Here is a 27596-nt window from a genome sequence, read left to right on the forward strand (position 1 = left end):
CCAAGCCAGGCTTCAGCCATACGTGAACCGTGAACTTCCTGATGTTCAAGCTGGTTTTAGAAAAGGCAGAGGAACCAGAGATCAAATTGCCAACATCCACTAGACCATGGAAAAAGCAAGAGTTCCAGAAAAACATCTATTTCTGCTTTATTGACTATGCCAAAGCCTTTGACTGTGTGGATCACAATAAACTGTGGAAAATTCTGAAAGAGATGGGAATACCAGACTACCTGACCTGCCTCTTGAGAAATCTCTATGCAGGTCAGGAAGCAATGGTTAGAACTGGACATGAAACAACAGACTGGTTCCAAAGAGGAAAAGGAGTATGTCAAGGCTGTATATTGTCACCCTGCTTATTTAACTTATATGCAGAGTACATCATGAGAAACGCTGGACTGGAAGAAACACAAGGTGGAATCAAGATTGCCAGGAGAAATATCAATAACCTCAGATATGCAGATGACACTACCCTTATGGCAGAAAGTGAAGAGGAACTAAAAAGCCTCTTGATGAAAGTGGAAGAGGAGAGTGAAAAAGTTGGCTTAAAGCTCAACATTCAGAAAACAAATATCATGGCATCTGGTCCCATCACTTCATGGGAAATACATGGGGAAACAGTGGAAACAGTGTCAGACTTTATTTTGGGGGGCTCCAAAATCACTGCAGATGGTGACTGCAGCCATGAAATTAAAGACGCTTACTCCTTGGAAGGAAAGCTATGATCAACCTAGACAGCATATTCAAAAGCAGAGACATTACTTTGCCAACTAAGGTCCATCTAGTCAAGGCTATGGTTTTTCCAGTGGTCACGTGTGGATGTGAGAGTTGGACTGTGAAGAAGGCTGAGTGCCAAAGAATTGATGCTTTTGAACTGTGGTGTTGGAGAAGACTTTTGAGAGTCCCTTGGACTGCAAGGAGATCCAACCAGTCCATTCTGAAGGAGATGAGCCCTGGGATTTCTTTGGAAGGAATGATGCTAAAGCTGAAACTTCCAGGACTTTGGCCACCTCATGCAAAGAGTTGACTCATTGGAAAAGACTCTGATGCTGGGAGGGACTGGGGGCAGGAGGAGAAGGGGACGACAGAGGATGAGATGGCTGGATGGCATCACTGACTGGATGGACGTGAGTCTGAGTGAACTCCGGAGTTGGTGATGGACAGGGAGGCCTGGCATGCTGAGATTCATGGGGTCGCAAAGAGTCGGACATGACTGAGCGACTGAACTGAACTGAACTGATGAACACTGTGGTATATGCAACTTTTTGAATTACAGTTTTTGTGTTTTCCAGATATATGTCCAGGAATGGGATTGCTGGCTCTTATGGTAACTCTAATCTTAGTTTTTTAAGGAACTTTGAACTGTTTTCCATCGTGGCTGCACTAGTTTACATTCCCACCAACATCCTAGGAGGGTTCCCTTTTCTCCAGACCCTCTCCATATTTATTATTTGTAGATTTTCTGATGACAGCCATTTTGACCAGTCTGAGGTGATACCTCACTGAGGTTTTGATTTGCATTTCTCTAATTAGTGATGTTGAGCATCTTTTCAGTTGCCAACTGGTTGACTATGTGTCGTGTGTCCGTGGTTGTTCAGTCACAAAGTTCCATCTGACTCTTTGCGACCCCAAGGACTGCAATTCACCAGGCTCCTCTGTCCTCCACCATAACCTGGAGTTTGCTCAGATTCATGTTCATTGAGTTAGTGATGCTATCTAACCATCTCATCTTCGGTCTGTACGTCTAGGATGATGGACTTTTCAATACAATTAATATACTCAGTTCAGTTCACTCAGTCCTGTCCTACCTCTTTGCGACCCCATGGACTGCAACACGCCAAGCCTCCCGGTCCATCATGAACTCCCACAGTTTACTCAAACTCATGTCCGTTGAGTCGGTGATGCCATCCAACCATGTCATCCTCTGTTGTCCCCTTCTCCTCCTGCCTTCAATCTTTCCCAGCATCAGGGTCTTTTCCAATCAGTCAGTTCTTTGCATCAGGTGGCCAAAGTATTGGAGTTTCAGTTTTAGCATCAGTCCTTCCAGTGAATATTCAGCACTAATTTCCTTTAGGATGAACTGGTTGGATCTCCTTGCAATCCAAGGGACCCTCAAGAGTCTTCTCCAGTCTCCTCTGTCCTCCACCATAACCTGGAGTTTGCTCAGATTCATGTTCAGCTTTCTTTATAGTCCAACTCAAACACCCATACATAAATACTGGAAACACCAGTATTTGACTAGACGGACTTTTGTGGGCAAAGTAATAGCTCTGCTTTTTAATATACTGTCTAGGTTGGTTATAACTTTTCTTCCAAGGAGTAAGCGTCTTTTAATTTCATGGCTACAGTCACCATCTACAGAGATTTTGGAGCCCCCCAAAATAAAGTCCGTCACTGTTTCCCCACCTGTTTGCCATGAAGTGATGGGACCAGATGCCATGATCTTACTTTTCTGAATGTTGAGTTTTAAGTCAACTCTTTCACTCTCCTCTTTCACTTTCATCAAGAGGCTCTTTAGTTCTTCTTCGCTTTCTGCCATAAGGGTGGTGTCATCTGCATATCTGAGGTTATTGATATTTCTCCCAGCAATCTTGATTCCAGCTTGTGCTTCTTCCAGTCCAGAATTTCTCATGATGTATTCTGCATAGAAGTTAAATGAGCAGGGTGACAATATACAGCCTTGACGTACTCCTTTCCCAGTTTGGAATCAGTCTGTTGTTCCATGTCCAGTTCTAACTGTTGCTTCCTAACCTGCATACAGATTTCTCAAGAGGCAGATCAGGTGGGCTGGTATTCTCATTTCTTGAAGAATTTTCCAGTTTGTTGTGATCCATACAGTCAAAGGCTTTGACATAGTCAACAAAGCAGAAATAGATGTGTTCCTGGAACTCTCTTGCTTTTTTGATGATCCAATGGATGCTGGCAATTTGATCTCTGGTTCCTCTGCCTTCTCTAAAACCAGCTTGAACATCTAGAAGTTTACAGTTCACGTAGTGTTGAAGCCTGGCTTGGAGAATTTTGAGCATTACTTTGCTAGTATGTCAGATGAGTGCAATAGTGCAGTAGTTCGAGCATTCTTTGGCATTGCCTTTCTTTGGGATTGGAATGAAAACTCACCTTTTCCCAGTCCTGTAAACTCACTGCTGAGTTTCCCAAATTTGCTGGCATATTGAGTGCAGCACTTTCACAGCATTATCTTTCAGGATTTGAAATAGCTCAACTAGAATTCATCACCTCCACTGGCTTTGTTTGTGGTGATGCTTCCTAAAGCCCACTTGACTTGGCATTCCAGGATGTCTGGCTTTAGGTGAGTGATCACACCATCGTGATTATCTGGGTCATGAAGATCTTTTTTGTACAGTTCTTCTGTGTATTCTTGCCACCTCTTCTTAGTATCTTCTGCTTCTGTTAAGTCCATACCATTTCTGTCCTTTATTGCATTTCTGTCCTTTATTAAGCCCATCTTTGCATGAAATGTTCCCTTGGAATCTCTAATCTTCTTGAAGAGATCTCTAGTCTTTCCCATTCTATTGTTTTCCTCTATTTCTTTGCATTGATCACTGAGGAAGGCTTTATCATCTCCCCTTGCTTTTCTTTGGAACTCTGCATTCAAATGGGTATATCTTTCCTTTACTCCTTTGCTTTTCGCTTCTCTTCTTTTCACAGCTATTTGTAAGGCCTCCTCAGACAGCCAGTTTACTTTTTTTCACTTCTTTTTCTTGGGGATGGTCTTGATCCCTGTCTCCTGTACAATGTCACAAGTCCAAAGTTCTTCAGGCACTCTGTCTATGAGATCTAATCCCTTAAGTCAGAATTTTGCAATAAACTAGTAAAATTTTTTAAAAAATGCTATCTCCTGCACTGCATTTGAATTCCCAGTATTTTACTTTTTATACTGAGGCATCTTTTGAGAAGCAACACTAACTGTATTGTCCAAAATCAGCCAGTGGGAATGGGATCACAATGAACTCAGGGAATAATACAGAAACTAGTCACTTGAGAAGTTTGGTAGCGAAAAGGCCAAGAAAACAATCATTTGGCTGCAGTTCTGGGAATGGATAAGTGCTCAGGAGCTCCACTTCCTAGGACCTTTGCCCCAATGGCACATTGTTTAAAATGTCCACTCCCGAAGCTAAACTGCAAGCGATATTTCTTTGAAACTGAAAACAGCAAAAGTTTATTAAGTAAAACTTAGGGTAATACCAAAATGAGATAGCCCCGGATACGAGTATATGCATGGCCAATTCCCTTCACTGGTTACCTTAGACTATCACAATATTGTTCATAGGCTAAAGGTAAACAGAAAACAAAAACTTTAAATTTTAAAAGAATGAGATGGCACCTGTGAGATGCCGTTAACCCACATTTAAATGGAAATCTTTTCAAACCCAAACTGATTCCTTAACAGTGTAACAGTTTCCCACAGAAGGCTTCAGAAAAGGTTGTCATCGTTTGAATTTCTCTTTGCGGCTAACAGGCCACCACCTGTAGGACACGGTGACCCCAGGCTGACGCAGCGCAGGAGACTGGCGAGAGGCGAGTGTTGCGCGCCAGAGCCAGACCCACCGCCCAGACACCCTCCCCGAAGCGGATCGGACCGCACACCGGATCTCCAGGCTCCGGAGCAGCCTCTACAGAGTCCGCCCCCGAGCATAAGCAGCAGATGTGGCGCCAAAAGCAGACAGGGTCTGGCCACTTCTCTCACCTGAGGGTCATAGAGCACCACGGAACAGGACGTGCCGAAGGCCAGAAGCCCTCCGGGCCCAGGGCTCCAGCTCAGGGCTCCCCGCACCCGGTTCGGGCAGCAAAATACATGAGACGTCTCCAGCATGGGTGCCACCATGTTGCTGTCTGGTCAGCGGTTGAAACCTGGGCACGCACTTCCGCCCTCGGAGCGGAACTGCCTGCCCGCCGCGTCTTCCCGCGGGCGTTATCCGGGCCGCGTTTCCGAGGCGGCCGGGGGCGGGGCGGGGGCGACCCCGCCTCCGCCGGGCCCGCCCCACCCCCTCCCCAGCCCAATTGGCCCTCTGCCTGTGGTAAGCTCGACTCTCGTGTCGAGGACCGTAGCCCAGGCACGGCCTGCGTCCCAGGAACACAGACGCGGCCGGAAGCGCTCAGAACTCTCCAGAAAGACCCAGAACTCGTGTGCCCAGAGCACGTCCCGCTGCCCTCACTGCCGGCATCCCAGCGGCAGACGGGGCTGGCTCAGTGTGGTGGTGGGGCGTTGGCGAACGAGTTTCTCAGAGAGGCGGGGGGCGCGGAGGAGCTGGAGGAAGGGCCCCGGGCAGATCTTGGTGCCCCGCGCGCACTGGGACCCCCGTCTCCGCCCCCCTCCTGGCCCTGCGAGCCCCGTGGCGCCGACGAACAGGCGGACCCGCGGACCCGCCCGCCGGGGACGGGGTGGAGCCGCACTGCGCATGCCCCGCAGCGGAGGCCGGCGGAGGCGGCGGCTCCTGGCGGCTGCTGGGCGCGGCGCTAATTAGTGATTGTGCTCCTGCTCCCGGGAGGCGGCGGCGGCGCGTGGGGCGCTGCTAGCCGGGGTCTACGCGGCGCTCCCCCGACGGAGGGGCAACCGGGCCGATGAGACCGCCGCCTCTCCGTGCCGTGTAGAGATCTCTAGGGAGACAAGGGTTGGCTCCGCACCGCCGGCGGGAACTTGAACCGGCGCGCGGGAGCGGGCCGGGGGTCGGCGAGGCCGCGGAGAGGTGAGTCCCGCTGGTCTAGGAAGGGTGGGCGGAGAGGGGAACCCCGCGGAGCCGGCGAGGCCGGACTTCCCAGTTTAGGGTGCACAGCGGGCTTCGGGGTCCAACGGGGAAAGGAAATGGTTTGTCCTGTTCATCTCATTTTCCGAGAGAGTACTGTGGTGTTTAAAAATAAGAAGCCCTTCTAGGCAGTTTTGCGAGCTCTTTCCCGTTTTCTCCGCTCACCCGTTTCTCCAGGCCCTTTGCTTCTGCTTTTTTCTCCAGCACACGCGGACTTGCGGGGATGGAGATCCGCTGGCGAGTCTGGGACCGCCCTAAGCATCCTTCCCTCTCTTGGGAAAGGAACGGGGCTGCTCCACCCATCTCGCTCCTCGTGTATTTCTTAAAGGTTTTCTTCTGTCCCTTAAAACTTTGGGCCCCAAGGATTGTTCTTTTAGGAGTCTAGCCCGGTGATAGTGCGTACGTCCTCTTTTCACAGAACGATAAGCAGCAGCTGTGCAGTACTGCTGACAGCGTTTGGAGCACTTCCACATACATCCATGCGAGTGGTTTCCCCTGTCTCCGTATAAAATAGGTGTTACCAGCTGGTCCAAGGAAGAGCTGAAGGTGGTAGAGCTCGGTTGCTCCTCACCCTTGCCATCTCACTCCGGAGCCCGACCTCCCCTTATTTTCACTGGAGGCAGACCAATTTGGTCACGATCACCACCCATCATTGGTACTGGGCATCTGCTGACTGGGTCCTGAGATATTAGTCTAACTGCTTCTTTTGGCCTATACCTTCGTCTGCTTAACTGAATTCTGCTTTTCAAGGCTCAGCTGGATCCCTAACTCCTCTTTGGAGCATCGTTCTTTGGTTCCCAGCAGTATTATGCGGATGAGTGATAGCAAAATAAGAGCAACACAGTTTTTTAATAAAGTTAAGTTTTCTTAAAGAACTGTTACTGTGCAGTCATTCAAAAATATGTGATCACTTTGTATATACTCACATGGAAAGGTGTCATTTGTTGAGTGGAAAAACAAAAGATCCCATTAGTATGATTAAGCCGCACGTGTACCTGAGTATGCATGAGGGATTCTCAAGAAACTGGCCAAATTGGTTGCCTCTGAAGAATGGGATTGGGGGAGAAAGGCCTCAAATAGATTTATATATGGTTTAAGAAAAAAATGTTAAATGTGACTTATTCTGATTGCCATATTTACTTTCTTTGATGTTAAAAGATTGTTCTGTGAAATGGTGGTGGTCGTGGTTGAGGTAGCTAGTTTGGATTTTGTGTTCTTTTGTTTTGAATTCTTGTTTGAAACATGATATAATGCCAATATGGCTGTGACCACATGGGTCCCTCCAGTCTCTGAATTACTATTGCTTTTATAATGTTAATTACAGAGTCTTAGCACTCAACTGCTCTCCTGTTGTTTCCCATGTTTCAGCAATGCAGAGGTAGAGCCTAGGACTCCAGTTGGTTTTTTGTTTGTTTTTTGCAGTATCTAGCACTACAAGGATCACCCTAGATGGTGCTCTGTTTAACTTGGTTATTTGATTAGACATCAGTTTTCAGCATGAGATTTCTTAATTCAAATTGTTTTGGAAGTGAAGACAAGGTTGTTTCTTTCCTTTCGTTTTCTGTCTTCTTTAGGAAGGTGCGATGGCGAGGAATTTATCAGTGATCTTGATCCTGACCTTCACTCTGTCCGTCACAAATCCCCTTCATGAAGTAGGACCAGCCACTGCTTTCCCTCAGACCACTGAAAAAATTATTCCAAGTTGGGAATCTGGCATTAATGTTAACTTGGCCATTACCACGCGGCAGCATCATCTACAGCAGCTTTTCCACCGCTATGGAGAAAATAATTCCCTGTCAATTGAAGGGTTCAAAAAGTTGCTTCAGAATATAGGCATAGATAAGATTAAGAGAATTCATATACACCATGACCATCGCTCTGACCATGAGCATCACTCTGACCATGAGCATCACTCTGACCATGAGCATCACTCTGACCATGAGCATCACTCTGACCATGAGCATCACTCTCACCATAATCACGCTGCTTCCAGTAAAAATAGTCGGAAAGCTCTCTGCTCAGACCATGACTCTGATGGTGCAAGCAAAGAGCCAAGAAACAGCCACGGGAAGGGGTCTCATCGATCAGAACATGCCAGTGGCAGAAGGAATGTTTTAATCAAGGAGGGTATTGGTACTAGTGAAGTGACCTCAACTGTGTATAATGCTGTCTCTGAGGGAACTCACTTTCTCGAGACCATAGAAACTCCAAAACATGGGAAACTTCTCCCCAAAGATGTGAACAGTTCCACTCCACCCAGTATCACAGAAAAGAGCCGGGCCAGCAGACTGGCTAGTAGGCGAACCAATGAATCAATGAATGAGCCCAGAAAAGACTTTATGTATTCCAGAAGCCCAAGCGAAAATACTCAGGAGGTAAGATGTTTCTCGTTATTTTAATCAGTATGCCTGCTGTCTATCCTGTCATTGCTATTCCCTCTAAATTAAAAATAAAATGGTGAGTTCATTGAAAGGGGGATTTCTCCTTTCTCAGCAAGGCACTTAGCTCAAAGTGTCTCCACTATGTTGAAAACATTCCTGATAAAAAACTTGTGGGATAAGTTCTTCGGTAAGAATAATGATGCCTGGTGAAGCTATTTTCTAATATAGAATTTAAAACATGAAATTATTTTGGGGAGAAAATCTTTGAAGATGAATACTATTAATTAAAAAAAAAAAAAAACGTAAAATGGAAGATCGAAAGAGCAGGAGTTAGAATTGATGTTTTAGGGAAAGGTGTGGTTTAAAGGGCCAGAGAATGCAAGAGCAGCTTTGCCTCCTTGACAAAGGGATCACAGTGACTTGTAAGGTGGGTGAAATTGGAGATGCTACCTAGAGTGACGTGCTGGGCAAGTGAAAAGTCTGGGTAGTGAGGTCCTGAGTTTATGTGTTTTCTTCTCTGAGGCTAGACTTCCAGGCTGTACACAGTTTGCCTTGGCTAAGAGATGTCAACAACAAGGCATTAGTTGGTATACATTCATAGGCAGAACTTAAGTATTTCATTCAAACCATCACATGACTGTACTAATTCTGGGATAATCCTACTAATGGTCATTCCCATAGCAACACTAGTAATAAAATTTGTTTGGAGTAGTAGTGGCCAAGAATTGTGGGAGTTTAAAATAGCTTTTCAGAAGATAAGAAACAGATGCTAGTGCCAGTGGGTTTTTTTTGTGGGTTTTTTTGTTTGGGTTTTTTCTTTCGGTGAGAAGAGGGAGCTTACATTCTTCAGCAGAGAGTCTCTTCAAACTAAGCTTGTCATCTAATTAAATTTTTGAAACAGCTTCCTGCCGGTGCAGGTTTGTTTCATTAACCAGTGTTGCCCTCTGCCAGAGTGAGTAATCTACGGAATTTAGTATTCTCTTGTTGCAAAGTGTTATTATTTTGCCCAGTGCGTACACAGCACTGAGCTAAGTTTTGCAAGTACGTCATTGCTGGCAGAGGAACACGTCTTGGGCTTGTTTAGCCACGTATGATAGCGTTAGTACAGAAACAACATATTTCTCAATCTCTAATGAACCCATCTTGAAATTAAAGCTCATTTCCTTGATAGGTTTATACGGTGAGTTAACAGGCTTGTGAATGTCTGTTTATCCTCGAACTTTTTCCTCTTGAGGCTTTCTCCAGAGGTGACTAGTGATGTGATTGCTTCTCCCAAGAAGAAATAAGCTGAAGAGATGGGAAATCAGCCCTGTGACAAAGTATCTCCAGGTAGCTTGAGGCAAATTCCAAAGTACTTAACACAAAAGTTGATCTTGATTTACCATAAGTAAAGAAGTAGCTTCAGTAAGGAAAGCGTGTTTTGCCATCAACAGCTTTTTTAGATTCTCTAATGGGAATGCCTTTCCGTGTTTATTTCTTTTTTTCTTCAGTGTTTCAGTGCGTCAAAGCTGCTTACATCTCATGGCATGGGCATCCAGGTTCCATTGAATGCCACCGAGTTCAACTATCTCTGCCCAGCCATCATCAATCAGATTGATACTAGATCATGTCTGATTCATACAACAAGTGAAAAGAAAGCTGAAATCCCTCCAAAGACCTATTCTTTACAAATAGGTAAAATTGCCTTTTTTTATGTAAAAATAATTTCCAGTAGATCTATTTATGTTGTGCTTTTTCCTTCTATTTACATCAGCCTACTCATTTTTCAGCATAATTCCAAATATATCATCTTAATTGTTCTCTGCCTTGGATGTGAAGAAAGCAAATGTGTTAGTTTTACCCTAAAAAAAATAAACAAAAACTAGAAAATACATTAGATTGTAACTTGTCTGAGGTCCTCCCACAGGGTATGTCAATGTCATTCAAAAATTTTGGGTTCTATTGAAACATATACATTACCATGTGTAAGATAGATAGCTAGTGGGAAGTTGCTGGGGGCTTTCTTGGTGGCTCAGTGGTAAAGCATCCGCCTGCCAATGCAGGTGACTCGGGTTCGATCCCTGGGTCAGGAAGAGCCCCTGGAGAAGAGGATGTCAACCCACTCTAGTATTCTTGCTGGGAAAATCCTATGGACAGAGGAGCCTGGAGGGCTACAGTCCAGGGGATCAGAGAGTTAGACGTGACTGAGCACGTACACACAGGAAGCTGCTGTATAGCACACGAAGCTCAACCCAGCATTCTGTGAGGACCCAGAGGAGTGGGATGAGGGCGGGGTACGGGAGAGGCTCAAGAGGGAAGGGATATGTGTATGTGTATGACTGATTCACATTGTTGTACAGCAGAAACCAACACGACGTTGTAAAGCAGTTATCCTCCAATTGAAAAATTGGGGTTGCTTTGTATGTTGTCACATTGTTTAGAGAATGATCAGAGTTGTTTAGGAGCCTAATCCTAGTGTGTTCTTATTAATACATGAAACCAGGATACAGTCTGCTATAGTGTAAGTTGTGTTGTTCAGAACCTATAATGAAGAATTGATTGCTTTGTTCACTGAGGATATTACTGATTCCCAGTTTCCTTTCCTTTCTCCTTTCTTCCCTCCTCTCCTAACTTTTTCCTCTTCTCTCTCATAATTTAACTGTTATGGGCGTCTGTAAGCTCAGTTCCCAAGTGATTGAGAGTTCATCCTTGGTAACCATACCTTCCCCTTCCTTCACCCTCAGTTCAGTTCAGTTGCTCAGTCATATCTGACTCTTTGCGACCCCATGAACTGTAGCATGCCAGGCTTCCCTGTCTGTGACCAACTCCTGGAGCTTGCTCAAACTCATGTCCATCGAGTTGGTGATGCCATCCAACCATCTCATCCTCTGTCGTCCCCTTCTCCTCCTGCCTTCAATCTTTCCCAGCATCAAGGTCTTTTCCAATGAATCAGTTCTTCACATCAGGTGGCCAAAGTATTGGAGCTTCAGCATCAGTCCTTCCAATGAATATTCAAGGTTGATTTCCTTTAGGATTGACTGGTTTGATCTTCTTGCAGTCCAAGGGACTCTCAAGAGTCTTCTCCAACACCACGGTTCAAAAGCATCAATTCTTCGGCCTTCAACCATCTTCATAGTCCATCACTCACATCCCTACATGACCATTGGAAAAACCATAGCTTTGACTAGATGGACCCTCGCTGAAGAATGTTCTCCTAGGTTATGCCTTTTGCCCAGAGGGTTCAGTCACATTTGATCCAGCTTCTTGGTTATTGCTCTATAGCCACAGTTCTGTTCCACTGCATTTGTATTTCTTTAGCTCCACTTTTTAAAAAAAATGTATTTGTTTTTAATCGAAGGATAATTGCTTTACAGTATTGTGTTGGTTTCTGCCAAACATCAACATGAATCAAGTCATAGGTACAAACTTCCCCACTTTTACAGATTACTTTTTGCCACTCCGCAGTCTCACTTTGAAAGTTTATCAGTTGTTTGCTTTGTCCTTTGCTCTGTCCTGTTCTCTTTGACAGCCTGGGTTGGTGGCTTTATAGCCATTTCCGTCATCAGTTTCCTGTCTTTGCTGGGTGTCATCTTAGTGCCTCTCATGAATCGGGTGTTTTTCAAGTTTCTTCTGAGTTTCCTTGTGGCGTTGGCTGTCGGGACACTGAGTGGTGACGCTTTCTTACACCTTCTTCCACATGTAAGTAAATAATTTATCCCATCAGTCTGTTTTATAGGGCTTCCCTGGTAGCTCAGGTGCTAAAGAATCCACCTGCAATGCAGGAGACCCTGGTTCGATTCCTGGGTTGGGAGGATCCACTGGAGAAGGGATAGGCTACCCATTCCAGTGTTCCTGGGCTTCCCTTGTGGCTCAGCTGGTAAAGAATCCACCTGCAATGCAAGAGACCTGGGTTTGATCCCTGGGTTGGGAGGATCCCCTGGAGATGGGAATGACTACCCACTCCAGTATTCTGGCCTGGAGAATCCCATGGACTGTATAGTCCCTGGGGTCGCAAAGAGTCAGACAGTACTGAGAGACTTTCACTTTCAGTGTGTTTTATTATTCAGCGTTAAATACTGATATATAATGTGTGAATCTATAAACATATAAATTGAATGTATGTATTTTCTGTTTGTGCTCTGTATTGATATGTATAAAAGGCTGGAAATTTAGTTTCTAGGAGCGTTTCTGTGGGTTGTATCCATGACCCCCAGTCTCACCTTGGTGTGCACCACACCTGGTTCCCTAACACTAGGTGACAGAAGGTCCTGCTGCACCCAGCTGTGGGCCACTGGGGCAGGGTGCCTGGATCTCAGGTACTGGCAAGGGCCCATTACCCAGCCTGGGCTTCTTGGAAGTGCACCGAGAACAGTAGTAGGGGCTTTTCCACTGGATGTATGAGCAGTAGACGCTATATGCCTGTTGAGACTTATTTGTGGCCATGGAGAAACATTGGAGATACCCTCTACGCATACGTTATGAGGATCACTGGAGAATGTGTCTGTCTCTACACTGAATAGATCCACTGCACTAAACTGCATTATATACATTAAGCTCTGGGTCACTGCTGCTTATTGGTAGTTTTACTTTTAATAGCCTAAACCTCCCCTCATTCTGACGTAGAACATTAATTGCCTAATTCTGAATGGTTTCGTATTTGACATTAATTATCTTAGCCAATTTTTCTGACATGTGAAACAAATGAATTTATAAAATCCGTATTATTTTGCCTTTAGTCTCATGCAAGTCATCACCATAGTCACAGCCATGAAGAAACAGCAATGGAAATGAAGAGGGGACCACTTTTCAGCCACCTCTCTTCTCAAAACATTCAAGAAAATACCTATTTTGATTCTACGTGGAAAGGGCTGACAGCTCTGGGAGGCTTGTATTTCATGTTTCTTGTTGAACATGTTCTCACGTTGATCAAGCAATTTAAAGATAAGAAGAAAAAGGTAAGAAAAACTGTACTGATTACTTACTATGCATTGGACATTTATTTAGAGCAGCACTAGAACCGAACCGTTAGCAGAGCTTTTCCAAGGTATGTGATCTTCATTTGTGAGGAGGTTCAGCACCTTTTTGCTCCCAGAAGCATTCATGGAAGTCAGTAACCCTGGACTTCCTGTCTTCAGTATTCCCTTCAGAGTCACAGGCAAGGGTAAATATCTATATAAATGACCAAACAAGGCATTGATGGTGGAGGTGGTTTCACGGGTGTGTACTTACCCCAAACTCTTTGAGTTATGTACGGTAAGTATGTGCAGCTTTTAAATTAGTCAGTAGCTAAATATTATGTTTTGTTGAAAGACTGTCTGACTCACTCAGACTTGCTGTTTGCAAAGTGCCCCCAGAAGTAATATGAAGCTCAACAGTAGGCTCTATATCTGGTGAAAATATCTTTGGAGTTGCCTGTGGTTATATTCCTCTTCCTATCTGATGTGACTGGGTAAATCAGTCAAAAAAGATTGTCCTCATGGGGACTCTTAATAATGACATGTACATGTTTTGGCCATTTGTGTACTCATTCTGGTCATTTGATGTTGACCAAGAAAGTTCCAGAAAAACATCTATTTCTGCTTTATTGACTATGCCAAAGTCTTTAACTGTGTGGATCACAATAAACTGTGGAAAACTCTGAATGATGGGAATACCAGACCACCTGACCTGCCTCTTGAGAAACCTATATGCAGGTCAGGAAGCAACAATTAGAACTGGACATGGAACAACAGACTGGTTCCAAAGAGGAAAAGGAGTACGTCAAGGCTGTATATTGTCACCCTGCTTATTTAACTTATATGCAGAGTACATCATGAGAAACACTGGGCTGGAAGAAGCACAATCTGGAATCAACATTGCTGAGAGAAATATCAATAACCTTAGATATGCAGATGACACCACCCTTATGGCAGAAAGTGAAGAGGAACTAAAAAGCCTCTTGATGAAAGTGAAACAGGAGAGTGAAAAAGTTGGCCTAAAGCTCAACATTCAGAAATCGGAGATCATGGCATCTGGTCCCATCACTTCATGGGAAATAGATGGGGAAACAGTGGAAACAGTGTCAGACTTTATTTTTTTGGGCTCCAAAATCACTGCAGATGGTGATTGCAGCCATGAAATTAAAAGACGCTTACTCCTTGGAAGAAAAGTTATGACCAACCTAGAAAGTATATTCAAAAGCAGAGACATTACTTTGCCGACTAAAGTCCGTCTAGTCAAGGCTATGTTTTTGCAGTGGTCATGTATGGATGTGAGAGTTGGACTGTGAAGAAAGCTGAGTGCCGAAGAATTGATGCTTTTGAACTGTGGTGTTGGGAAAAGACTCTTGAGTGTCCCTTGGACTGCAAGGAGATCCAGCCAGTCCATCCTAAAGGAGATCAGTCCTGGGTGTTCTTTGGAAGGAATGATGCTAAAGCTGAAACTCCAGTACTTTGGCCACCTAATGCAAAGAGTTGACACATTGGAAAAGACCCTGATGCTGGGAGGGATTGGGGGCAGGAGGAGAAGGGGACGACAGAGGATGAGATGGCTGGATGGCATCACCGACTCGATGGACGTGAGTTTGAGTGAACTCTGGGAGTTGACGATGGACAGGGAGGCCTGGCGTGCTGCGATTCATGGGGTCGCGAAGAGTCAGACAGGACTGAGCAATTAAACTGAACTGAAGATCTTGGAGTCAGTTCTGTATGATCATTTTTTTCTCTGCAGTCCTGCTACTTCTAAATATCCAGTTTTGGTTTCTCTTAAATTGAGCAAGAGATTACATACTTGTAAAGCTATTTTAATGTGGAATCCAGATTTTTTGAAAATTAAAAAGATTTATACAGTGATTGCCTTATGTAATTGGCAACTTGCCTTTGAATCTTTCAGAAGCATTCAAGTTAGATTTTCATGGCAATAACTCTTCTCACTGGCATTTCATAGTCTGAATAATATGTAATTAAATCATACAGTTGCAATAGCAGGTATAGCTGGCATGAAGAGACTTGAAAACTAACATAGTTGATTCTTGGCTGAGCTTAGAGCTCAGGTTGGGAACCCAGTGCATGTGAGCAGAGTAGCCTCCTCCATCCTGTGAATATTTGCCCTTACGGATTTAATGGTCACTTCAACTGCAGATTTTGAACCCTTACAGAATGTCAGTTTACAGGGAATAAATGAAGCAACGAGAGCTGACTCCTTCTTAATCCAGGACGTCTTCCATGTCCCCATTGTCCCTGCTGCTTCACTTGGGTGGCTTTGAGGATATATCCTCCTCCTCTGCATTTTCAAGGATTTTTTTTGCAGGGGAGGGGTTTTGTTTGTGTTTGTTTGTTTTATTGCATTTCTATTTCAGATGCCATTCTAATTTCAATGTAATTTTCTAGTTTTACCTAAAAAGTTCTGTTTATTAACCTGATGTTCTAACATAGGACTCTAAGAGGTAGGCTGTCTGTGGTCTAAGACAGATCAGTGTTTTTCAGACTCTAAATTATAACTATTTGTGAGCTGTGAAATCAATCTTGTGTCTTGACCCATGTTTTTAAATGCAACAGTGATATTACAATACATTCCATATATTACTGTTTTTGTCTTACATATATATGGTTATGCATTGTAGTTGACAAAGTTTGGAATTTCTGTTCTCAAATAATTTCTGCTAGCATGTAAGCTCTTAAGGCCCACGACCGCTCCATCTTCTTTACTGCTATATCTCCAGTGCCTCGAATAGTGTCTGGCACATAGTAGAGGATTGGTAAATATTTGTTGAATGCTTAAGAATCGTTAAGGGCTTCCCAGGTTGCAGTAGTGGTAAAGAACCTGCCTGCCAGTGCAAGTAAGATGTAAGAGACTCAGATTCAGTGCTCGAGTTGGGAAGATGTGCTGGAGGAGGGCATGGCAACTCACTTCAGTATTCTTGCCTAGAGAATCCCATGGACAGAGGAGCCTGGCAGGCTAAGTACAATGAACACACACACATAAGAAGCATTAAATAGTAAATAAGCATAATTTCTAGGCAAAGACTTCCCACAGGTGTTTCACAAACATTTCATGTTCTCTTCCTTTTTAGAAACTATTGCCTTTATCTGTTTTCAAGGCAGGCAGATCTTAGTGTTACTTATGTAACAGTTTTAAATCTCATTTACTGCTAAGTCACTTCAGTCGTGTCCAACTCTATGTGACCCCATAGACAGCAACCCACCAGGCTCCCCCGTCCCTGGGATTCTCCAGGCAAGAACACTGGAGTGGGTTGCCATTTCCTTCTCCGATGCACGAAAGTGAAAAGTGAAAGTGAAGTTGCTCAGTCGTGTCCAACCCTCAGCGACCCCATGGACTGTAGCCTACCAGGCTTCTCCATCCATGGGATTTTCCAGGCAAGAGTACTGGAGTGGGGTGCCATTGCCTTCTCCGTAAATCTCATTTACTTCTCTCAAAAAGCAAAAACTACTCTTTACATGGTAAGCATTGGTAGCTCTTCAGACCCATCAGTTTGGTTCAGTTCAGTCACTCAGTCATGTCTGACTCTTTGCGGCCCCATGGACTGTAGCATGCCAGGCTTCTCTGTCCATCACCAACTCCCGGAGTTTACTCTAACTCATATCCATCAAGTCAGTGATGCCGTGCAACCATCTCATCCTCTGTTGTCCCCTTCTCATCTCGCCTTCAGTCTTTCCCAGCATCAGGGTCTTATAATGGAACATTTTACCTTAGATTTCCCTTTAAACATCCGTACATGTCAATCTGTTTATTCGAATTAGGGTTGAATCACATACTTGGTGTGTAGTTAGGCTCTTATGATGTTTCTACCTCAGACTTTCTTTTTACCAGATTCTCAGGTTTCTTGCTTAGGCTGGAAACCTGAAAATCATCTATGAATCTCCCTCATCCTCATATCCAACCTAGTTTTATTAAGTGTATCCAGCAGTGAAATTATAATTATTTGTTTCTCTCCATCTTCCTTGTTGTTGTTCTGGTCTAAGCTCGGCTTACCTGCCTGACAGCAGTTGCCTCCTGACTGGACTGTCTACATTATTTTGTTGTCCTCTTCTAATCCAGAGTGGAGGGGGCAGAGTGATTTGTTTAAATGAGTCTGATGGGGTTGGACACCACTGCTGAAAATCCTTTCTGCCATACATCTCATTGCTTATAGGATGAAGGCCACGATAGGATGAAGACCATAGTCCATGGTTTGCACTGTCTGGACGCCCCGCTACCCAGCCTCACTACTGGCCGCCCAGTCTCTGACCTACCAGACCCCATCCACCTTGCACTTCTTTCAGTTAAAGAAGCGGCTGCTCCCTTTCTACTTTAGGGTCCTCCCACATGCCATCTCCCTGCCTGGATTACTCCTCCCCACCCTTCTCCAGCAAACCCCTGCTCATCTTTAGGTCTTGGCATAAACATCACTTTCTGGACGAATCTTGTCATGGGAGTCAGTTAGGTCTTATACCCACTCCAGTACTCTTGCCTGGAAAATCCCATGACAGAGGAGCCTGGTAGGCTACAGTCCATGGGGTCTCTAGGAGTCAGACACGACTGAGCGACTTCACTTTCACTTTTTGCTTTCATGCATTGGAGAAGAAAATGGCATCCCACTCCAGTATTCTTGCCTGGAGAATCCCAGGGTCGGGGGAGCCTGGTGGGCTGCCGTCTATAGGGTCACACAGAGTCGGACACGACTGAAGTGATTTAGCAGCAGTAGCGTACACTCTTGTAGTACTGTGTATTTGTCCTTTGTAAAGTGTATCAAAAATTGCAATCAAAGAATTGTATAATCATTACCTGTATAAAACTTCCCTCCCTGTGGGTGATAAGCTCCATGGGAACAAGAACTATGTGTATCTTGGTTTATGGTGTATTGATGTATTGCCAGGATTCAGCACAGGAAACATTAGAGGCCCTTAATACTTGTGGAATGAAAGAATTGGTTAAAAACTAGAGATAGTCATTGCTCAGCAAGAAATAAAACATCAGTTAAGTGATTTAAAGTATCCTGAATTCACTTATTTTCACAAATATTTAAGTACTTTCCATGTTTGAGGCATCATGCCAGGGATAGGTATAAAGATTGGTTTATGCTTCCTTTTAAAAACTCTTATAACCTAAAAATGTGCAGATATTTTATATACTGTTAGAGCTAAAAATGAAGTCTCAGTTATGGTGGGGATTGAGTCATATTCAAAAGATACTGCAAATAAGAAGGTGATTATTTTTGTGACAGTTTTCCTTATCTTAAATATTCTACATAAGTCGGTAATACACAGGCACCATTGTTCTAACAGTGACCTTGGGTTCTAACAGTGATCTTGGGTTCTGAGATATGGACTGTATCTCAAGTATGGTATTCAGCTGGTTTAAAAATCTAGTGATAAATTCAAGACTGACTACTCGGATTTGTTTCAAAAGAGAAAACTTGGTAATGGTGTTTTATGACAGCAAAAGTATTTTAGTTTTAGTAACAAATACATATCAGTATCACAGTATAATTTTAAGTTATAAAAAGTGTGGCAAGTATGGGATTTCATTGACCAAAAAAGGCATTGGAGGAAACCAGGCAGTTGGTTAGCAGATCACTATTTGCCTGGAGGACATGCCTGTTCTGAACTGATGGCCTGAGGCAGAGCTCAACTTTAATGTGTGTATGAGTCACCTGGAGACCTAGTTAAAATCCAAGTTCTAATCCATTCGCTCTGGGCTGTGGCCTGAGATCATGCATTTCTAAATAGCTCCCAGGGGATGCAGTGCTGTTTTCATGAGAACGGATTATACTGCATGACCTGAGGGACCAGCAGAAAGATGAGTGTGTGATTTTTCTTTCATATTACTGATGTATCATCCTTTACCTTTCTGAACAGTTTCTGCCTCTGAGCCACCAGGGAAGCCCAGAACAGACTACTAGGTGCTGTGGAGTTAAGTGCAGGCCTTGCCCTTAGATGGGGTTCATTCCTTTAGAAGCCTGTCACTCTGTTGTCTTTGTCTATGAAATCCCTTGCTTAACTGTTTATCTGAAGGTGTATGCATAAGTAAGCCACCTATTTCAAGTATCGCTTTTCCTTGCTGTTACAGAATCAGAAAAAACCTGAAAATGATGATGATGTGGAGATTAAAAAGCAGCTGTCCAAGTATGAATCTCAACTTTCAACAAATGAGGAGAAAGTAGATGCAGATGATCGTAAGTCCTTGTAAATCTGAGAGCTGGAGGGAGGCCATTACTCTGTGATTTGCAGGCAGCTCAGACTATCCGGAAGAGATGGGACCTTATTCCACTCCCATTAACCTTCCCCTCCCTTTTTTTGTTTGACTGTGCCACGAGGCTTCTGGGATCTTAGTTCCCCAACCAGGAATCGAACCTGGGCCCCAGCAGTGAAAATGCCAGGTTCTAACCACTGGACCACCAGGGAATCCCTCCCCTCTTTCTAAAACTTATGCTTTCTTTTAATTGCCAGTGAGTTGGTTTTTTGTATGTATATTTATATGTCTTCTTTCTGTAATTTTTTTATTTTGAGGTAAATTCAAACTTAGAGAAAAGTTCTAAGAAGAGTACAAAGAATTCCTCTGCCTCTTCCTGTATTCCCCAGTTATTTTATGTACATTTATCATTCTTTCTCTCTTTCTCTGTGTATATACATACTACTCATTTTTTTTTTCTAAACCATTTCAGAGTAAGTTACAAAAGTGATGCTTCTTTACCTCTAAATACTTGTTATATTTCCCAAGAGAAAGGACATTCTCGTATGTAATCACAGGTCAGTGATCAACACCAGGAAATTAAAGCTGATATAATGCCATTTTCTAGTCTATAGACCATTTTCATGTTTATCCAATTGTCTTAATAATTTCTTTATACTCCCCTAACCCCCAAAAGGAAAAAAAATGATCCAGAGTACAAGTCAGGGTCAAATGTTGCCTCTTATTGTCCCTCATTTTGAGTTTGTTTGTTGTTTTTGCATTAGGTTGATCAGTTTGGGCAGGAATAGCACAAAGTGTATTACATCCTTTCCAGTGACGTGACCTGCCTCCTACCATGATGCTCAGTCGCATAGCAGTGGTGGCAATTTTGATCACTTGGCTAAGGTTGTGTCTCCCATGTTTCTTCACTGTAAAGTTACTGTGTTACTATGTTTCCTAGAGCTTATTAGCCTGGCATTTCTTGTTGGACAGGCTCAGTTAAAATTTTAAACCAAACGCCTCATGATGACCTTTGAGGTCCTGCCCTGCCTTCCACTCCCCCGGATGGTTCACTCTGTCCAGCCTCACAGCCTCCTTTTCATCCTGTGAGCATATCAGGTCTGTCTCAGAGGCTGATACTCAGTTTCTTCTGCTTAGAGCACTTTTCTCCTAGGTCTTCATATAAATTCCTCCTATTGTTTCAATCTCAGCTCAGGCATCTCCTTCTTAGAGGCCTTCCTGGTTCATCCCAATACAGAGGTCTCCCACTCACTCGTCTCATATTTGCCTTTTCTATTTTCTTCCCATGCTGTCCGTGCCTTAATTACCTTATTATATCTGTATTTCCTTGTTAAGTGGCTATCTCCCCCAAGAACATGAGCTTCCTGAAGGCACACTTTGTTCTGCTCCACTTTGTCCCGGTGCCTGGCCCAGAGTAGACGCTCAGTTGCTGACTGAGGAGGAAGAGCAGCTTATTGTTGCTACTGGGCAGTCCTAAGACTTTCTGTTCACCCTTTGTCTCCAGCATGCTGCTCTTCTCTAAAGAGCGAGTGAAATACTCTCACTTGTCTTCCTGCATCTATTCCATCTTCAGGATTTCCAGTGAAATTTATAATGATGAGAGGAAATAACTTTTAAAATTGGACCATAGTGTTAGGAATGCTCCCAGGAAAGTTGATGCCAGTGTACAAAAAGGAAAAAGCAAAATCTATTGTTGGAGTTTACACAGATAAATGTTTCTTGGTGATGATGGTATTTCACATTCTTCTGCTTTTCCTTTTTAATTTTTGTTTGACCACAATACATGGTTTGCAGGATCTTAGTTCCCTGACTGGGATTGAACCCAGACCCTTGACAGTGAAAGCACAGAGTCCTAACCACTGGACCACCAAGCAATTCCCCTCTTTTGCTTTCCCTTGAATTTTGAAAGAGAGGAACTCAGATGACAGAACTATGTGTGTTTTTTATTTCCAATTTTTCTGGAATATTTTTCTAAAGTATTTTAAATATCAACAGTGAAATATTTTTCTAAAATATGTGTGATTCTTTTATAATCAGAAAAAAAAACTATCTTGAAAAACATAGGGAGGCAAAAGAATTTAAGGGAGGATCTGGGGTGGTTACTGAAGGCTATCATTTAAAATCCATTCTTAGCGAAATCATTTAACTTCTAAAATTCGCTAAAACGTACTGAGGTGTTTCATCAACAGTACTCTAAAGTCTAGTCTTCCAGGTAGGTATATGTGAGAGAGTTGCCGTGCTTTGACGTCTTGTTGACTCTGTCAGTGGAAATTTTGAAATGTGCGCATTAACAGAGCCATTTTACTTTGTCCCAATGTCCTTTATGTTTACATCTAGGACCTGAAGGCTATTTACGAGCTGACTCACAAGAGCCCTCCCACTTTGATTCTCAGCAGCCAGCAATCTTGGAAGAAGAGGAGGTCATGATAGCTCATGCCCATCCGCAGGAAGTTTACAATGAATATGTACCCAGAGGGTGCAAGAATAAATGCCATTCGCATTTCCATGATACACTCGGCCAGTCCGATGATCTCATCCACCACCATCATGACTACCATCATATTCTCCATCACCACCACCACCAGAACCACCACCCTCACAGCCACAGCCAGCGCTACTCCCGGGAGGAGCTGAAAGATGCTGGCATCGCCACGTTGGCCTGGATGGTGATCATGGGGGACGGCCTGCACAATTTCAGCGATGGCCTTGCAATTGGTATGTCTCTGTGTTTCAGCCCTTGTTTGTTGATCTCTGAAAATGCCACTTTAAGCTGCTGATTTTAGCAAAGAGTAGGTAGGTTTGATAAGGCTGTTAACACCCAAGGTTATCAAAATGTTATCTCTTCTTTGACTGCTTTGACAGTGATGTACTCGATAAATGTGAGATAAGATGAAAAAGTGCTAGAAACTGTGCTTGGCCCTTTAAATTGTAGCTGCCAAAAGTTACTTTCCCTTATCTGCAATATAAATAGTATGTATTAAAGTGAAAGTATCTTTTCCACCATCTTCTCTTTTATGCTAAAGGAATCTTCATCTATCTAATAAGTTTCAATTACTAATCCGTACCCAAAGAAGAGTTACAGACTCTTTGTAAGTTGTGCTACCATTGAGAGCTAATAGAATATTTATGAATTGTAGTAATTTAGTGCAGGAAGGGAGGGGCTTCCCAGGTGACACAGTAGTAAAGAATCCGCCTGCAAAGCAGGAGATTCAAGAGACTGCCTGGGTCAGGAAGATCCCCTGAAGAAGGGAATGGCAACCCACTCCAGTATTTTGCCTGGGAAATCCCATGGACAGAGGAGCCTGGTGAACTATAGTCCATAGGGTTGCGAAGAGTTGGGCATGAATGAGCACCTGTGCACACAGACCCACAGAGTTCTGGAAGGAGCCATGGAAATAATTACGGAGCAGGCAGGCAAGGTCCGACGAGGCAGTATTATTTTGTTGCCCAGCTGGGAGGAGCCCAGGCCCTGCTCCCCACACTGCGCTCTTCCTCCTCTGCACCGTGCACAACTTAAGCGACACAGAAGGATGTGCAAATGCTCAGTCATGGTTTGTAAGCAATCAGTTGTATAAGGTGTTAACTTTTAAAAGCAGGGAGCTATTTGTCTTAAACTTCCCTTATCAAGGCATTGAAAGAATAAATGTAAAAAAGTCTAATTACACAGTGGATTCCTCTGAGGCTAGGAAACATATTTGTACTCTTGATTCCTGAGGTTTTTTCCCCTAAACCTTTTAAATCAGCTTGTTTTATATTTCTCCATAAGTGCTTTATGTGGCAGCAGTTACTTCTCAGGTTTGTGTAAGATCATTTAATCGCTCTAAGGCACAACCCAGCCTTCCCTTCAATCATATCTGCTTGTGCTCCTTTGGGAATTTAAGCCTAATTGAATATTCTAAAGGACAGCAGCCCTGGGTGTTCTTTGGGAGGAATGATACTAAAGCTGAAACTCCGGTACTTTGGCCACCTCATGCGAAGAGTTGACTCATTGGAAAAGACTCTGATGCTGGGAGGGATTGGGGGCAGGAGGAAAAGGGGACGACAGAGGATGAGATGGCTGGATGGCATCACTGACTCAATGGACATGAGTTTGAGTGAACTCTGGGAGTTGGTGATGGACAGAGAGGCCTGGCATGCCATGATTCATGTGGTCGCAAAGAGTCGGACTCCACTGAGCAACTGAACTGAATAATCTAAGATTAGTTATGAAGAAGTTACAGAGTGCAGTTGAGAAAGTTCTGTTTATTCACAACCAGAATATAGTTTGTTTCTTTTACCTCACTGTATGTGCTATACGAATTTTAAAAATACACACCCACAAAATAATGCAGTGATTTTTTACACAGGTGCTGCTTTTACTGAAGGTTTATCGAGTGGTTTAAGTACTTCTGTTGCTGTGTTTTGTCATGAGTTGCCTCATGAATTAGGTAAGAGAACACTACAAACGGTATTTTCCAGGTGGATAGCATATCTCAGTGTCACTGGCTTTTGCTAAGGATAGTTTCCAGCAGGCTTTCTCATTTATGGCTTCTCATAAATCTACTATCCTAGCTAGCTTTGTTTCTTACTGAGGACAAGTCTGTTTCCAGCCAGAATTCTAACCCTGCAACTCTGATAACACAATTGCTTGTGTGGGGTTGCCAAACAGATCCCTGAGCCCCATCTCTGGTCCTCTTCCCCTGCCAGATACCTTCCTGTATCAGCATATGGTGACGTCAGTCCCTATTTTCATCGTACACAGAATAGAAATAAGACCACAGGCAAATAGTCATCTTCCATTAACAGAGAGAACTTGACAAAGAGAATTTCATTGGAACTAAAAAGAAAGAGAAGTTGATGAATTGTGTTTTGAATATTCTTTTTCTCTTTCACCAGGACTTAAAACCTTCCCAGAGTTGCCCTGGTTCCGTGTGTGTCCCTGTTTTTCTTCTTGCAGGCGGCCACACACCTGTTGCACCATTTTCACGTTTGTCCCTTGGTGTGTGTTCGGCCATTTAGAAGGCCTCCCATCTTCCTGTTCGATGCTTGTAATCCTCAACATCTGATTTGTGTTCCACATTCTAGATCCTTCAGGCTCCTTGAAGCCTCTCTGAAGTACTTTGATCTTAATTTCTTTTCTTCTTTTATAACCAGAACATTAGACTCTGCAGCTCTTAATGATGACGCATATTGCCTTAATCTTTTGCTGATCATTTCCTGTGTGTTCTCTCCTCCCTCTTGCTGCCTGTGGTCGGTTAAAAGGAGCCCCTTGAGGACAGTGCAAGAGCACAGCAGTAGATTCTTGGTATTGACATTCCTCGACAAACAAGAAACCTTGAGAAAAACTTTGGATAAAAGATGTCTTAGTTTATAAAACTGTTAGGGTGTTTTATACTGATTAACCCTGGGTGATTCTTAATTTTGTCTTTTTTTTTTTTCCACTCCTCAGAAAACTTGGAAGATTTCTTAAATCTGGAAAGTCTTTTGGGTATATGTCTTAATAATGATCTTTTTAATGACTTTAATTGCCTTTTTGTGTTTTCTGTTAAAGGTGACTTTGCTGTCTTACTGAAGGCTGGCATGACTGTTAAGCAGGCTGTTCTTTATAATGCCCTGTCAGCCATGCTGGCGTATCTTGGAATGGCCACAGGCATTTTCATTGGTCATTACGCTGAGAATGTTTCCATGTGGATATTTGCACTTACTGCGGGCTTGTTCATGTATGTTGCTCTGGTTGATATGGTAAGTTTTTAAGAAGTCAAATTACAGAATTAACTAACAAGGAAATAAAAATGTCCAATGAAACAGGTTTTTTTAAAAGAGTGTAGGATAAATGTAGTTGCAGTGAGATTCTGTGCTCAACAACGTATACAAAGTATACTTCAGAATGCACAGAAGCATCTACCTGCTTCTGATGTGTCTTTCTGAGAGTAGAGTTTCAGTAAATAGGCATTGACTTGTACATAGACTTGTGAGAAACCTAGTACAAGCCACATACTGTTGGCAAACTCTGTATACATCAGAACACTTAAAGGACCCTTACTAACAGATAAAGGAGTCATATCTTTTTGTCACCAAAGTCCACTTAACAGTCTCAGCCAGTCTTACTGCTAAGATTATATTTTATAAGATAAAAGATTTCCATATCTCTGAACTTTAAGTGAACCACAGGTTATGTACAGATACAGACAGTAAGCAGGGTAATCAGTGTAGCTCTCCATTTTACAGTAGAGTAAACTGGATCAATATAATTTTGACTTGCTGAGCAGACCATGAGTAATCATTGTTAATTAACTGTTCGGAAATGCTGTGTGACATGATTAGCTAGATTCGTGTTTTAGAAATTTGACTCATGGTATATACCAGCTACATAGAAAGCTGGTATAGTGTCCTGGAAATTCTTCTAAAATCTGTGGTTCTGGAAACGTAAAGGTTGCTCTTTTGTTTGTTTTAAAGGTGCCTGAGATGCTGCACAACGATGCCAGTGACCATGGATGTAGCCGCTGGGGATATTTCTGTCTCCAGAATGCTGGGATTCTTTTGGGTTTTGGAATTATGTTGCTTATTTCCATATTTGAACATAAAATTGTGTTTCGTATAAATTTCTAATTAGGGTTTAAATGCTAGAGTAGCTTAAAGCTATAGTTTGCTCTCTGTAGTTTGAATAGGTCATAGGGAGATGAGCTCATATGATGCGATCCATAGCACTTAAGGTTAGTGGATTTTGTGGGTTTTTTTGTATTGAATATTGTCATCTGTTATGCTTATAAGGTCAGTTATGGTGGTAACATAAAGGTACGTTTTAATATTTAAGTTATAATACAAGCTGTATGTGCAATTTACCAATATTACCAGTTTATTGTATAAACAAGAGATTTGGCATGACATGTTCTGTATATTTCAGAAAAAATATCTTTAATGTTTCTTTTTCTAGAACTAATTTAATATAGTGATTCCCATGCTGGATTTTAGGCCTCTGAAGAACTGCTGGTGTTTAGGAGTAAGAATACACATGAAGCTTAAGATACCAATAAAACTTAAAATGAATTTAAGCTAAGAAATAAGGAGAAAAAGAGAAGAATCTATATGAATTAAGAAGTTATAGATTTTGTATAAAAAATCAAAACTGGTTATTAAATAGAAGGGGAAATTTAGATATAAATGAAAAAAGGCAGTATTAGTAAAGTACAGAGTACATTCATAAACATTTTTGTCAGAGTATTAATGTTCCCATAACACCTCAGCACTTTTTACTACTTTAGTTGTACATTTAACTTTGTATAGTAAAGACATCTAAATATATTTAATAATTTGCAAAATACATCATCTGACCAAGAAATTGGAATTTTAAAATATGTTTGGAGATATGCCAGATGAGTATGAGTAAGTTTATGTATTGTCAAAAGACTTGGATATCACCGAGTCATGTTATGTATCACCCAAAGTTACATTATTGGATGTTCTAGTTACCTGGTTTACCACTTGTCAGCGTATTAGAATTTCGGCATATGTAAGAACATTAAAACAGTACTGATTATAATTTGACTTCTTGGATTCAGAAAGTAGTTTGGTATCTTCCAGTGCTTCAGTGTGGTCGTTGTGAGCAGCTGTCATTTTTATATATAGTACTTTAGATGTACTAGGGTTGTGTGGCATTCTCTAGTTGTTGCTTTTCTACAAAATAAATTCCCATGTCATCTTCATGTCATATAGTCTGATTTTCTTTGCTTTTTTTTTTACCATCTTAGCCATTTTTAAGCATACAGCTCAATAATTTTGCATATATTCACAATGTTATGCAATTTGTCTCCAGAACTTTTTCACCTTGCAAAACTGAAACTCTTCATTTCCTTCCCAGAGCACCTGGTAACCACCATTCTACTTTCTATCTCTATCAATTTGAGATGTTTAATTTTCTTAAGTATAACCCAGATTATATATACTTGTTGATTCATTTATATTATTGAATTAGGTGACTTTATTCAATTTTTTACATTTTTATCACAAAGGGCACTTCAGAAAGTACTAGTCCACAGTTTGTTCAAAGCTGTCCCTAACTTAGAAAATCCCCCACACACAAAAAAAACAAACCCCAGAACCTAAGCTTGAGAAGAAGCACTGATACCCTAGATTCTAAGGAGAATCAAGAATAACTGGGCAAGACCGTACAGCCTGTGTCCTGAAAGACAATTTTGGACCAGCATTTCTGTTCCCCAAACCAAGTAAGAGGGGTCTGACTAATGAGAATTCCTTGGATTGGGGTGAGCAGCAGGAGTGCTTGAAAGGATGAGATGGAACATCTCCTTCTCAGGCTAAATGATTGCTGTGC

General features: G+C 42.7%; 2 protein-coding genes and 1 non-coding gene across 4 annotated transcripts in view; 1 reads left to right on the forward strand and 2 right to left on the reverse strand.

Annotated features, from left to right (window-relative positions):
• ELP2 (elongator acetyltransferase complex subunit 2) overlaps nucleotides 1-4861 on the reverse strand; it is a 55305-nt gene extending 50444 nt beyond the window's left edge. For both annotated transcript variants that reach the window (XM_004020416.5, XM_042239381.1), the window contains exon 1: nucleotides 4703-4861. In XM_004020416.5, the coding sequence (XP_004020465.1) occupies nucleotides 4703-4840 (138 nt within the window). In that variant the 5' untranslated portion in view covers nucleotides 4841-4861. The remainder of the gene's footprint in view (nucleotides 1-4702) is intronic.
• A 562-nt stretch (nucleotides 4862-5423) lies between these two features.
• On the forward strand, nucleotides 5424-26975 carry SLC39A6 (solute carrier family 39 member 6). The gene is made up of 10 exons (XM_012103337.4): nucleotides 5424-5702; nucleotides 7334-8134; nucleotides 9631-9814; nucleotides 11649-11818; nucleotides 12856-13074; nucleotides 19166-19271; nucleotides 21626-22003; nucleotides 23635-23715; nucleotides 24819-25009; nucleotides 25724-26975. Exons 2-10 carry the CDS (start codon nucleotides 7343-7345, stop codon nucleotides 25874-25876), a joined length of 2274 nt encoding a protein of 757 aa, XP_011958727.3. The 5' UTR covers nucleotides 5424-5702; nucleotides 7334-7342; the 3' UTR covers nucleotides 25877-26975.
• TRNAE-UUC (transfer RNA glutamic acid (anticodon UUC)) lies at nucleotides 19429-19500 on the reverse strand. The gene has a single exon. It is a non-coding gene; the product is annotated as a tRNA-Glu (tRNA).
• Nucleotides 26976-27596: the final 621 nt, after the last annotated feature.

This window comes from Ovis aries, chromosome 23 (assembly GCF_016772045.2).
Source record: "Ovis aries strain OAR_USU_Benz2616 breed Rambouillet chromosome 23, ARS-UI_Ramb_v3.0, whole genome shotgun sequence".
In the NCBI taxonomy this organism is placed as follows: domain Eukaryota; kingdom Metazoa; phylum Chordata; class Mammalia; order Artiodactyla; family Bovidae; genus Ovis; species Ovis aries.

Coding starts and splice junctions, on each gene's coding strand:
- SLC39A6 (XM_012103337.4), top strand. CDS start 7,343: ATGGCGAGGAATTTATCAGTGATCTTGATCCTGACCTTCACTCTGTCC. Junction 9,815..11,648: donor GACCTATTCTTTACAAATAG/GTAAAATTGCCT, acceptor TCTCTTTGACAG/CCTGGGTTGGTGGCTTTATA. Junction 11,819..12,855: donor TCTTACACCTTCTTCCACAT/GTAAGTAAATAA, acceptor TTTTGCCTTTAG/TCTCATGCAAGTCATCACCA.